General features: G+C 39.6%; 1 protein-coding gene across 1 annotated transcript in view; it reads right to left on the reverse strand.

Moving 5' to 3' along the window:
- LOC115044266 (receptor-type tyrosine-protein phosphatase gamma-like) overlaps window positions 1–12,548 on the reverse strand; it is a 451,501-nt gene that overhangs the window by 164,350 nt on the left and 274,603 nt on the right. Inside the window, exon 3 of the mRNA XM_029503234.1 lies at window positions 5,863–6,045. Coding sequence (XP_029359094.1) covers window positions 5,863–6,045 — 183 coding nt within the window. The remainder of the gene's footprint in view (window positions 1–5,862; window positions 6,046–12,548) is intronic.

The following is a 12,548-nucleotide window of genomic DNA, read 5'->3' on the forward strand; positions in this document are numbered from 1 at the left end:
GAGTGCAGCAGTAGCAGATACAACGTTGGACAGTACATTCACGAGATGGACATATGCCCATCAATTTCAGCTTGTCAGAAATAAGGGCATGAGGGATATCGTAGTGAAATGCACTTTGTGTGCGAAACCTAAAGATCTGTCCACTTCCCAAAATAGCAACACTACTTTTAAATTTGTGGCTATTATTTTGTTATCAAATTATACAATCAGATCAATCAGATATCACACCACCTTCCACTGGATGTGTAATGAGCTAACTGAACATAATGAGCTGCATTTAGAGTGGCAAATCCATATTTCCAGTTATTTAGGTGAGCGTTACTTAAAATTAATGCAAAAGTAGTGCAATGCCTTACATTTCAAATACAGTAATATTATAATGTAGTGAATTACTTTGAAATGACAGTAACTACATGCATTGCAGTTTTGAAGTAACTTGCCCAACACTGTTGAACATGCATGTCCCACGCAAGCCTGGGAAAAGCATTCAAACTCCACACAGAAAGGCTCCAGGCTGGGATCCACCCACAGCCTTCTTCTTGTGGGGCAAAAGCATTAACCACTATGCCACCATGCTGCCCACATCTTCTTCATAGGTTAAGTATGAAAATTGTGTTTTTTTAACACATCTGTTCATTCAAGTTTGTAACGTGGAAAAGTATCAACATCATATGAAATAATCAGCTGATACACTCTTAAAAAGTAACTCTGTGTCTTATCGCCACTTTTTAACACATTGGTTGACATAAAAAAAAAACAAAAACATGAGACTGCGACATGTTTTTTAAGAAGTGCAATTGCAGTACTAATTTACGGAACATTTGTCTCCCACAAAAGCTGAAAGCGTGCTCCTCACTCACTTCAAGACTTTAAAGAAGACCTGCTAAAGAGGTATGCACCTTCTTCAAATGCAGATGACTCCAGTAATATTGGTGTTCGAGATGTGGAATTTTCTAAGACTGACGATGGTTATAATGATGAATATGTGGGAGGGCTACTAAACCTCATTGAAAAAAAAGGATAGAGTAGAGGTCATATTTAATGTATCAAACAGGTGTACTGATGAAGCTATTGAAGAGTGACACTTCATTTCCTGTTCGGCAGCAGGTCCAATCATCAAAGACATTTCACAGTCCTGTTTGAGGAAGCACAATTGTGAGATTGATGAGGCTGTTGTGTCAGACATTTTGACAGAGCGTCAATGAGTACATGAGTAGGGGATATTTTTAAGGAAATGTTTGGTGTGGTTGAACCAGTGGAGCGTTCTCTGTAAGGAGGAAAACAGAACCTTCCAGTAGGTCCCTATTCTCAAGTCATTGCTTCAGGCTTGGACCTGGAAAGACATCCAGGATTTTATCTTCCATGATAGTGAAACTCAAAGCAACAATGACACTCAGTACAGGGCATTGTCTGATGGCATGTATTATAAAACAAATGAGATGTTTTTCTGGAGAATATCGTTCAATTGCTATTGCTATTCTCTATCTTGATGATTTTTAGATGTGCAATTCTCTGGGCACATCAATGAAAAAACCCAAAGTTAGTGCTGTGTACTGGGTGTTTGCTGTTGTCGCAAAGATCTCCAGTAACATCCATCTTCTTAGCAATTCTTTGCAAAGCTGACGATGTGAAACAATTTTGTTATAGTACTGTACTGGAGCAACTGGCGTTGTGAACTTGGAAGATGAGGGTCTGTATGTCCAAGCAATCAGCAGATAAGTCAAAGGAACAGTGTTTTAGTGTGGCCTAATTAAAATGAGGCTGTAGTAAATTACCTACCTCCATCCACAAGGTGAAACAAATGAAAGTATGGAGAAGGAGAGAGTGGAGCTCTTGTGTGAAGTGACAAAAAGGGATAGTTGCCAGGTGGTCAAGACATTCTCTCTTCGGAGACAAGAAATCATTTATGAGGCACCAGCAATCAGGGGCATCATGCAGCATTGGCCTGCATTATTTGATGAAACACAAATTCAGCTACTACTGAACATGAACCAAAAAAAGGAACTAAACAAACCTAAAATCTAATGGGGCCAACATAATTTTAAAAATGGTTGCTACTTGAAAAGTTGTGTCCATTATGGTATGATTATAGTAATCAGTAATAGTAATAGTAACTACACAACATTTAAAATCGCTACATATTACTATGGTAAAGCTGGTTGGAAAAACTTTTTTTCAGTTATCAACTTAAAAATTTGCCTTTGGGCTAACAATTATTAATTAAGGCTTAACTAAAATAATTTTTGACTGTGAAGGACAAGCTACTTCGCCTAACATAGTTTGCTGGGTCAATGTAATTTCAGACAAAGTGGTCAGAACCCAAAAGACTAATGGGAACTGTTGCATTTTTTCTTTTTAGAGTGTACTTTACTGATTTCAAAATGAAACTAGCTCCGTGATTCCATATTATCCATGATCCATTCCATTCCAGGCCCAGGAACCAAACCTGCGACCTTCTTATTGTGGGGTGGCGGCACTAACCATGACACCGCCATACCTTTTTGTGTGGAGTTGCCTTAGGGCTTCTATCCCCGGTCATCCACTTAAACCTGCTGGCATTCTCCATCCCTCACTGTTAGTGTCCTGCAATTACGTTTACTAAAGAGTGAGAATTACAAAGGATTTCATAGTTTTGAATACTTTTTGGATACCGTTGAGCTCTGCAATGGTGGAAAACAATGATCAGAGCAATACCTCTAGTGGCACAGGAGCAGACTCAGAGAGAAAATGAAGCCCTTCAATGACTTGTGGAAGGAGAACGACGTTTCCAGCAGCTGGAAAACGGTTAATATCGAGACTCTTGAGGAAGAGTTGCAAGCTTCCAAATCACTAAAAAGGAGCTGAATGAAAGATTCCATCTCAGTCAAAAAAAAAGAAAAAGAAACTTGCCTTGGACTTAGCTGACCTGAGAGATTAAAAAAAGCATTAGGAACAAGAAAAAATTTTCTTGTAAAATGTAAAAATTCAGACAGAGCCAGAGGTTAGTTATCTGACTCTGAAATGTCTCTGAGCAAATCTTGGGCACAACTCATAGAGTAGCTAAAAAATGTCAAGTCAAATATGCTTGCAGAATTTGAAAAGACGCTGGCAGTGCAAAAACAGGATGCTGGACAACTGAAAGCATTGAAAGAAAGACTGCAAGATAACCGGACTGTGGGACTTTAAAGGGCTCAAAGCTTTAGGAGCAGATCTCTCAGATCAAGCTAAAGCATAGAGATTTAGTGAGAGACCTAAAATTGAAACTGGTAAAAAAACAAGTCAGGGGAGGACAAGGGATAGGGAAGAATTCTCCACTTCTAAACCCGAGAAGGAAACCATAGGAAAATGTGAGCTAAAACTAAAAACAAGAGAAGTAAAAAAAAAAAAAAAAGATGCAGATCAGGGTGACCCTATCAAAACTATCAAAACTCTCATGTATGAAGCAAAGGCTCATAAGCTGATGACTTTTACAAGCTGAGAATAAGGTTTCTTATCTGCAGACATCTCTGCTTGATATAAAGGAGGATATTAAGGCATGCATGACCGATATCAAAAATCCCTACAAACTAAAGATCAGAATTTGTGTGCTGAGTTTAAGCACAAGAAAGGAAGCTGAAAGAGGTGACCTTCAAGATTCTAAGTGAAACAAGGCCAACTCCAAAGAGGCTGATATCCAGAGTCCCTGTGTCGTTCATGTGAACCAGTGTACAGACAAAGAACTACCAGCCAACTTTCCCCAAAACTGCAAATCAGTCCCCTCCAGAAAATCAACATTCTTCCTTATAGTATGAACAGTTTGACCATGTTGAAAAGATGACATGGCATAATATAGCTGAACTTATTATTAAAATCGTGAAAATGTAGCTATGCAACAGGCTGGGTTATGGAATTGTAGCCAAGGCAACAGACTAGGCTAAGGTAGCTTTCAATTTGGAGCAGCTCTAACAAGCTGTCATTTTATGGATTATCTTAAGGAAGAGTAAAGATGAGGATTTACTTCTTCAACCTTGCCCTGTTATAAAGAGCAGCTTTGTGAGAACATGACACAGCCTCTGAATAAGCAAGGCAGCAACTGTTGTGTCCCCATGATATATTAGGGGCCAAGTTGTGGCTCAGTCCTGATTAAACAGCCAGTGGAGGATTTAGAATAACATCTCTAAAAATTGTTTCAACTCTATTTCTCCACCGATGGGTAGGGTCATCCATCTTACTGACAACCTAGAATTGTGAAAAATGTCTGTGGCTGATGTGGAAGGTCCTTGAGATGCCAGGAGAGCTGAATGCAGATGGCCATGGCACCAACACCTGCCATGGCGCTGCTAACGCAGATTGTGTAGTGTATCTGAATGAAAGTGGGACATGTCATCTTCATCATAAGTGACTTGCCGCATATTACACTTGTCTTGTTTGATCATCATGAACAGGAAAGTTTTCAACAGATATTTGACATGAAGACACCTGCCAGTTTGAGGTGGGATTATTCGAGTCAACATTCTAGTTTTGCTTCCTCTTTGAACTGTGGGTGTGAGAAACATTACTACAAAGCAACTGCCAACGCGTGATTGACAAGCAGCACTCTGTCATTTTGAAGTATTTGGCTAATATAATGTATTCTAATTTTTTACAAATTTAAGGTTCTTCAAAAGATACATTGTTACATGTTGGGTCGTCACACGTATGATTACAATATAATAAGGGAAAAAAGAGTATCACATGATATGGCGTCATGGTGTGATAAAAACCACTGAGAGATAAAAAAGGTTGTGAGAACATCCAGGTATTAACCATAAGAAAATTGAGTATACAGTTCAGTGTGAACACAGCCATGTTGTAAGATCTCAAGCAGACAACCCTGTCACACTGCACTATGCTTTGGGAAGATGTCATTGTCACTGCTGCCTGGATTATATTTGGATGGTGAGACATTCAGGTCTGAGCCAACGCTTAATACTCTATGTTGTCACATACTGATGGGGTAATATATGTGTTTACATTTGAGTGGGAGGTGGAAAAAGGTCAGTGGGATTCATGCATAAATCTACTGTCCGGGCCATCAAATTGATTTAATATTTTTTAATATCATTAAACTCATTGACCATCATCATTGAGTGTAAACCTCCTCTGCCAAAATATGCAGGCAACACTGATGTGCTAAAAATGTTGTTTTGCTAATGAACATGAGGGTCTGAAAAGCGTTGCCAATGATGAAGAGCTGTCAGTCTGCCTCGAATAACCATAGGGGGGCGACTACATCATGAAAGTGAAAATGGACCAGTTTGGGCTCCACACATGTCTCACTTCTGTGCCAATTTTTGGGATATCTGGGAGTTGGAGGCAGAGTCAGTCGCAGCCAAAATGGAAATAGTGGAACATTTCGATCTGACCCTCAAAACTAATTTCCAGAAACTTATGTGTGACATCAAAAAGGCCATGTTTATATTTATTTACAGTCTATGGTCCAGATGTGAGCTGCTCTGAGTTATGAAAATCATTTACAGTTTTATCGGGGAACACTTAAACTTCTCAGGATCCTCAAATTTTATATCCCCTCTTGTCCAGTCACATGTGGATGTCAAGATATGTTACTCAGGGTGAAAGTTTTAGACAAACTAACAACACAACACTTGCTACTACTGGTGCAACATTAGTGTAAAGTAATTGTGAAATACTGGAAGTACTGGTGACATCAAATTTGTTCTAAATTCTCAGCCCCTGTTTATCTTTGTGTTTGTCTTCCCTAAAAAGGCAAGATGCTTCCTTTTGAATGTTAACCTCACCGAAACATTTCACTCAGTGTAAGAGAAATAACCTTGTCCTGCATATAGCCAAATGCTATTGGCCAGAAAAGATTCTATCTGCCACCGGAGCTAATGTAGTCTTTACCTGTTTTTCCTGTGTTCTTCATAGATGTCTTATTAGAGGATTCAGAATCAAAGCCCTCCAATGTCAGCTCCTGATACTCTGTGGATACTTTGGTGTCTTGGTCCACAATGTTGATTGGTGACTGGTTTCTCTCTCCACATTCTGGATAGACAGACACCCAGCCCTCATCTGGCCCATATACACCTGAAAAGGACAAGTAAGGGTTAGAAAACAAGGGTTTGGCATTAGACTGGGTGATGAGAAAAATTTGATTTCAGAATCATCTTATGTTCTCTAAGACCAAGTGAGCCAAGTCATCTGAATATATATTAAGTGTTTCTGACAGTGCAAACATCAGTCCAAAACAGTTGCGTCAGCTGAAAAAGCAGAACATTTTTATTCATGCGGTAAATAGAACATTTGAAAATGTCATTATTGTGAAGTTGTGATATGTCCTAAGCATCATACATATAAAGTCTATATTTCTCCTCAGATAGCTGCCTTCAGCTGAGAAGTGTGGATGTGACACTAAGTGTGTATGTCTGCGTGCAAAAGAGACACCCTGTGACAATAAATCAAAAAAAAGAAAAAGAAAAGGAAAGAAAATGCCTCTGGCCTGAAGAGTCATTTTTTTGCAAAGGCTATGAGAGAAAGGGGAAACGGATCAGAGGGAAGACTTGGGATCTAACCAAAACCTCATCCTGAGTGTGTCCTCCAAGAGCAGGGATGGTGCCATTCAGGAAGTAAATCAACTTCTTCACCTAATTGACTATGATATTCATCGCACTGCTTAACCTGTCCAGAGTTGTGATGCCATAGGCTCATGATATGTTCCATCCTACCACCTCCTACCAAGTCATTCTACCAGTGATTCTAGGGTAATGTGCTGAGCACCAAATGAGCTCTCAAAAACGAAAACAAAACAGAGCTCAGGATTCAGGACAATAGCTAAAATTTAGAACTGTCCTGGATTTTTCATGGCCATCTGGTCAAACTACTGTGGGCAGTAAATTTACATCATTTTGACCTTACTTTCTCACCTGAACCTTGTACTTTTTTCTTAAAAAAGAAGACTGATCGGCTATGGTTGTGATAGTTCTTTCATCTTGTCAAACCTGTTTTTTTTTTTTTTTTTTAAAGGTTTTTGGGCTAAAAAAGGAGGAAAAAAACTACATTTTCCTTGGAACCAAACCCATGACCTTTCTGATCTTTCTGATCTTTCTGTGAGGCAATAGTGCTAGTCACTATGACACTGTGTGTGGTGTATTTATAACAGGTTAACCATGCAAAACTGGCAGGAAAGTGAATGGAAACCACGAGCACACAAAAGGTACAAACGTATTAAAAAATGAATCACAATGGAAAGGAAGCAGGAATGAATGACAAAGGATTTAAAACTTTAGGGATTCTGGGTTCTTGGAAGGAACCCACGCAGACACAAAGAGAACACCCATGGTTATGACTGTTTCCCTGTGTGCCAGTAATGTTTACCACCACAAATCAAAGTGACTGCAGTTCCAATGGAGGAAAAAAAAAAGGTTGTTTATCAAGTCTATAAGATCAGAAAATTATTAGTCTAATGATTATCCAGAAATTGAATATATAAATGATCTCATTATACAATGCAATAAAACAACTTTAAAATAAAATGAGTAATTGAGCAAAGTTGTGAAATCAATAGTTGCATGAAAATGTCATGAAATGACCAAGCTGACTTTTTTAATGGGATTCAATAAACAAGTCATCTGAGTCTGATGCTGAGAGAAGCGATAAAGAGAAAAATGGATACAGTGACCAGCCCAGCAGCAGATGTTAGTGTGGATGTCAGATATCCTCCTTTGCGGCCTACAAAAGGGCCTGTTTTCATAGCATGAAAACATATGTAAGTTCATAAAAAAAAAAAGAATGTGATCTGTGTGTGTGACTACCTCTCAGTCCTTTTATACAGGGAAGTGTGAAAATATGGGAACATGGTCATGTTTGTAGAGGAGAATAGAGGAGCAGGGAAAGCATGGAAAGCATCACATCACATAACAAGCAGCACTGATTCTGATAGAGAAAAATATTGATTTGGAAAGAGTATTTACTGGCAACCATGAATCCTCTTAAAAAAATGTGCAAGTGAAAAAGGCAAGTGATAGAAACATGGATATAGTTACAGTGGAGGAAGAGTCAGACACTGTCACGATGGCAACAGCAGAGTAGCTCATCCTGAGCCTCTCTAAAAAAACTGGGTGATGTCACAGAGGCTATATCCATCTTTACTTAAACTCCACAAGTAAGAGGTCAGAGTTACCTCAAAGCATCAGATGCTATTCATGAGTGATGTGATTGGTTCTTATAGAGCGCTGTTACCTCACAGCAAGAAGGTCGTAGGTTTGATTCCTGGGCCTTTCTGTATGGCTTACATGTTCTCCCTGTGCTTGCATAGATTACACTCAGGTACTCCGGTTTCCTCCCACCATCTAAAAACATGCATGTTTGCGTTAACTGGTGACTCTAAATTGCCTGTACATATGAGACTGAGTGTGTGTGGATGTTCATCTCTGTCTGTCTCTGTGTGTTGGCCCTGTGATTGACTGGTGACCTGTCCAGGGTGTACCCCGCCCTCCCTTGGAGCATTGGCTTGGATTGGCTCCAGTCCCCTCTCTGTAATAAAAAAAAAAAAAAAAAAAAAAAAGATACACGGTAGTGAATAAGTAAGAGTTTAGATTCAGGTGTGGTGTTAAATCAGAAACACACTGCCTGTGCCGTGTGTACATGTTGGCTGTGTAGCTGAACTGCTGTGGTTCACTCTGTGTGTATTCTCAAACTGGCTGTATGTCTGCTGGCTCACTGCTACTGCCAACTTGATCCTTTCCATAGAATTTGCTGGCTACTCCAGCGTTAGATTTCTTGTCAACGTATATTGGCTTTTTGATTTATTTTTGAAAGATGTCAGAGCTGTGACTCAGGAGATAGATTGAGTCAACCACCAACCTTTATGATTGGAAGTCAAACTTGTCAGCAGTTGGGAAGCAGTCAGTTGACCTTTAAATCCACATTGAAAGATCAGTTTGCACCAACACCAACTGGTGGAAAAAGGGTTTGAGTGTCCTTTTTTTGAATGCCAAAAATGTTGATGATATCATCAGTGTGTCAGTGGTAATAGTTATCGACATGCAGAAAAATAATTTGATTGTGTGTTAATGTGTAAATGTTGTTTGTACTGTCAAGCAATTTTGATGATAGATCACAAAGATAAGGAAAACACTACATGTGTAGTCTGTGTCATGTGGGCAGTGTTTTCCTGGCCTGAGGCTGATGCATTGAGTCAAAGACAGCAGGTTGTGCTACAGAAAGTGTCTCTCTTCACACTTTTCCTCCTCTTCCTCTACAAGCATGTGTCCGGGTGGGCAGAGACAAGTGATGGCAACTGTCAGGAAGACTGTGCCCATTAGAGGAAACCAGGTGGTGGGTAAAGGGGCAGGCTCTGTCACTGGTTGCTGGAGGTTTTGGTAATTCCACGCTTGCCTTGTTTGTTGACCTGCCACTGACCCTGGCCTCAGCTGAGTGTGAAGCAAGAATTGAGGATCAAAGCAAAGGGAACACTGAAGCCCTTCAGAAGTCTCAGATTCACTGTGCAAACCTGAATACACATTTCTGAACATTTGGCTGGAATTATTAACTAATAGAGAGAGAGAACACTCACTCTGGATTCCCCTACTATGGTCAAAGCAAAGAGAAGTCACTCCCATTATACCATCTACTCCACAATATTGCCACAAGATCACAGAGGATGCAGACTGTGATTTACATTCATTCATTCATGTTCTACGGCTTATCTGTTTCTGCATTGTGGTAAATGCTGTAGCCAACCTTAGCTCACGTTCAGTGAGGACGGTGTACACCCTGGACAGGTCGCCAATCCATCGCAAGGCCAACACACAGAGACAGACAGAGACCAACAATCATTCACATTCAGACATACAGACAATTTAGACCAATTAACCTAAACATGATATTTTTGGACAGCGGTAGGAAACCCACACAAGCACAGGGGGAACGTGCGAACCCTGCACAGAAAGGCCGCATTGAGGCAACAGCGCTAACCACTGTGCCACCATGTTGCCTGTGTGTTTCAATCAGTTAATTAGAGTGAGAAAGAAAACCTCTGCCGAGAATTCATGCAGCCTCTAATCACACCAGTATAAACATTACAAGAAATAAATCTATATGAATTTTTGTCAGCGGCAGCGCACAGACCCCAAGTCCACCTCCCTAAATGAACTTAGACTCCTGTGTATTTTCTTTGAGGTAATGAGGTCGACAGATTTTCAGATGACATTTGAAGAAGTTGTCCATCTGTCATTTTGTTTTACAAAAAACTGGTGCACTATTGATTTTGTGACTGCATACTCTTGGCTATCACAAACTAACATAATGTGATGGAGCTAATTAATTGTTTTATGTTTAAGCCAACATTCAGATATTCTCCTTTGTGTCAGAATCAGAGCTGCTCCGCTCAGATGTCATGTCCCATTGAAGCTGCGTAGAGAGCAGCACAGACCTATAATTCTCCTGTTTGCGGAAACTAGTTGAACTCTGCAGCATGGGGGACAAGATGTGGGCTGTTAAAGGCAGTTTTTGCTTAGTTCTGACTGAAAATTAGGCAAGGTATATTCCTTTGGCATTTACTGGAATGCATGTAAAATTAGCTGAAGTTTTATGTGTTGGTACATCTCTTGAAAATAGCCATCATCCCTTCCTGAGATACCTTTGCAGTGTATTTTCAACTGTGTAAAAGCCAATGAATAACCACCCTGTCACAGGTTTATTTTTTGTCTTTTATTTTCAAAGGTGGAAAACTGCAACTTAATTTCTGAATTTGATGGTTTGGTTGTGGTATTTGTGCCTGACTTTGATGTTTAAAAGTGAACTGGGACAGGCAGTCAAGTCCAAGAATCTTCAATTGCTGTGCATAAAAATATGCTGTTGGATGAATCACGGGAAAAGCCAAATTCAATTTTAATTTAAATCACTTTTCCTGTTTAAACACAGCTTTAGAGTGTTGTTATAGCCCTGATGTAGCGCTCCTCACCACATATGAATTCAACATGAACTTGTCCAATATTGGAAGATTTCCACTGTTGCCTAAGAGTTTGCAGAGGTTGAAGGTTGGAGGCCTCCATCATTATGCAGGTCTATTTCATATAACTGGCGAATTTATGGGGTTTAAAAAGTACAGTTTTTCTTATCTCTATACCACTGACACTGACATGAATCTATTTTAAAGAGCCATAAAACAAGTGTCAAAGTTCTAACCCCAGTGATGTGCTCCATTACCCTTTGCATTTGACAGGACTTTTGAAAAAAGAAAGGGTCAACCCTCAATTAATCAGTGACACTGAGTGGATGCACTATAGAGGTAGATTCCTGGATTTTCTGTAGGTGTGTTCTGTTTGACTGATGTCATGCACCATCTTTCCAAATAACAACATAATCTTACTTGTAAGCAACTGCACGAGGGATCAACAAAAAACGGGTCAAGTTTGTGGAGCAGTAGTCCACTGTTTAAGGGTAGGTTATCAAGAAATGGGTGGCATGGTGATGTTGTGTTTGGAACTGTTGCCTAAGGTCTGCATGCATTCCTTTTGAGTTGATTGGTAACTCTCACCATGTGAGAGCTTTAATGCTTGTATGTCTCTTTATTTTACCCACGTGATTAGGCTGACTACCTGTCCAAGCTCTAACCCAGTGTGAGCGAAGATTGGGATTGACAGCCGTGCATAGATAAGTGGTATAGATAATTGATGGAGGGTAAATCAATAGAGTATTATGTGCTCTTCATAGCTGGACACACATATTCATCAGCTAAACAACATTTTCTTATTGAACTGAAGTTGAATTCATATTTTATAACACAAATATGTCTGAAGTTGTGAGTTGTGCCATGCACATTAAATCATTAAGGTGTCTCAACACACAGAGCTACTGTGTGTTAGTCAGAACAAGTGACCAATTTACCACAAATAGAGCAAAATTAAGATTACAGTCCTGGGTGCCTGACTATTTTATTGAATATTGAAGGTTAAAAATACTCAATAATGATTAATGAAGAGACTTATTAAAACCCTTCTGAGCCAGATTTCTCTGCCATTAAAATCATTTAAGTGATATGGGCAGACCCTAAAATAATTTGCATCATTCTAGACTCTTGCAATACAGCCCTAATTGTGACCTTAATTTGGATTAATACTCATTCTAGTCACCTGTGGAACAGTAGTAGACACTACACTGACATGCAGCCCACCTGATCAATATGAGACTAATATTCGCCCTTTGTTCTCCGGTTTTAGTCTCCACCAGCAAAATGTCTCTTTTGCTCTTAATGTGTAGATTCACAAAGTACTAGCCATATTTATCTACCACTTGGCCCTGGATAGAGAGTCAACATTGACCATGACGGCTCTGTAAACAATATTTTAAACTGATAGTCTGTTTACTATGAACAGACAGTGGAGTAACTGTGCAACTGTGTGAACAGATAAAAAAATGAAAAGCCCTATGTCTGTAGTTTGAGTTTGTTACCTCCTTATTTTTGTATCTCCCAACATATATGAAGATATAGGGATGGCTCACAGATGCGATTGCCCAATGCAAAACCAAGCGTTGAAGAAAAGGCAGCCCTCCAGAATCTCTGACTCGTCAAACATCTATGAAGTATT

Source organism: Echeneis naucrates, chromosome 5 (assembly GCF_900963305.1).
Source record: "Echeneis naucrates chromosome 5, fEcheNa1.1, whole genome shotgun sequence".
Lineage (NCBI taxonomy): Eukaryota > Metazoa > Chordata > Actinopteri > Carangiformes > Echeneidae > Echeneis > Echeneis naucrates.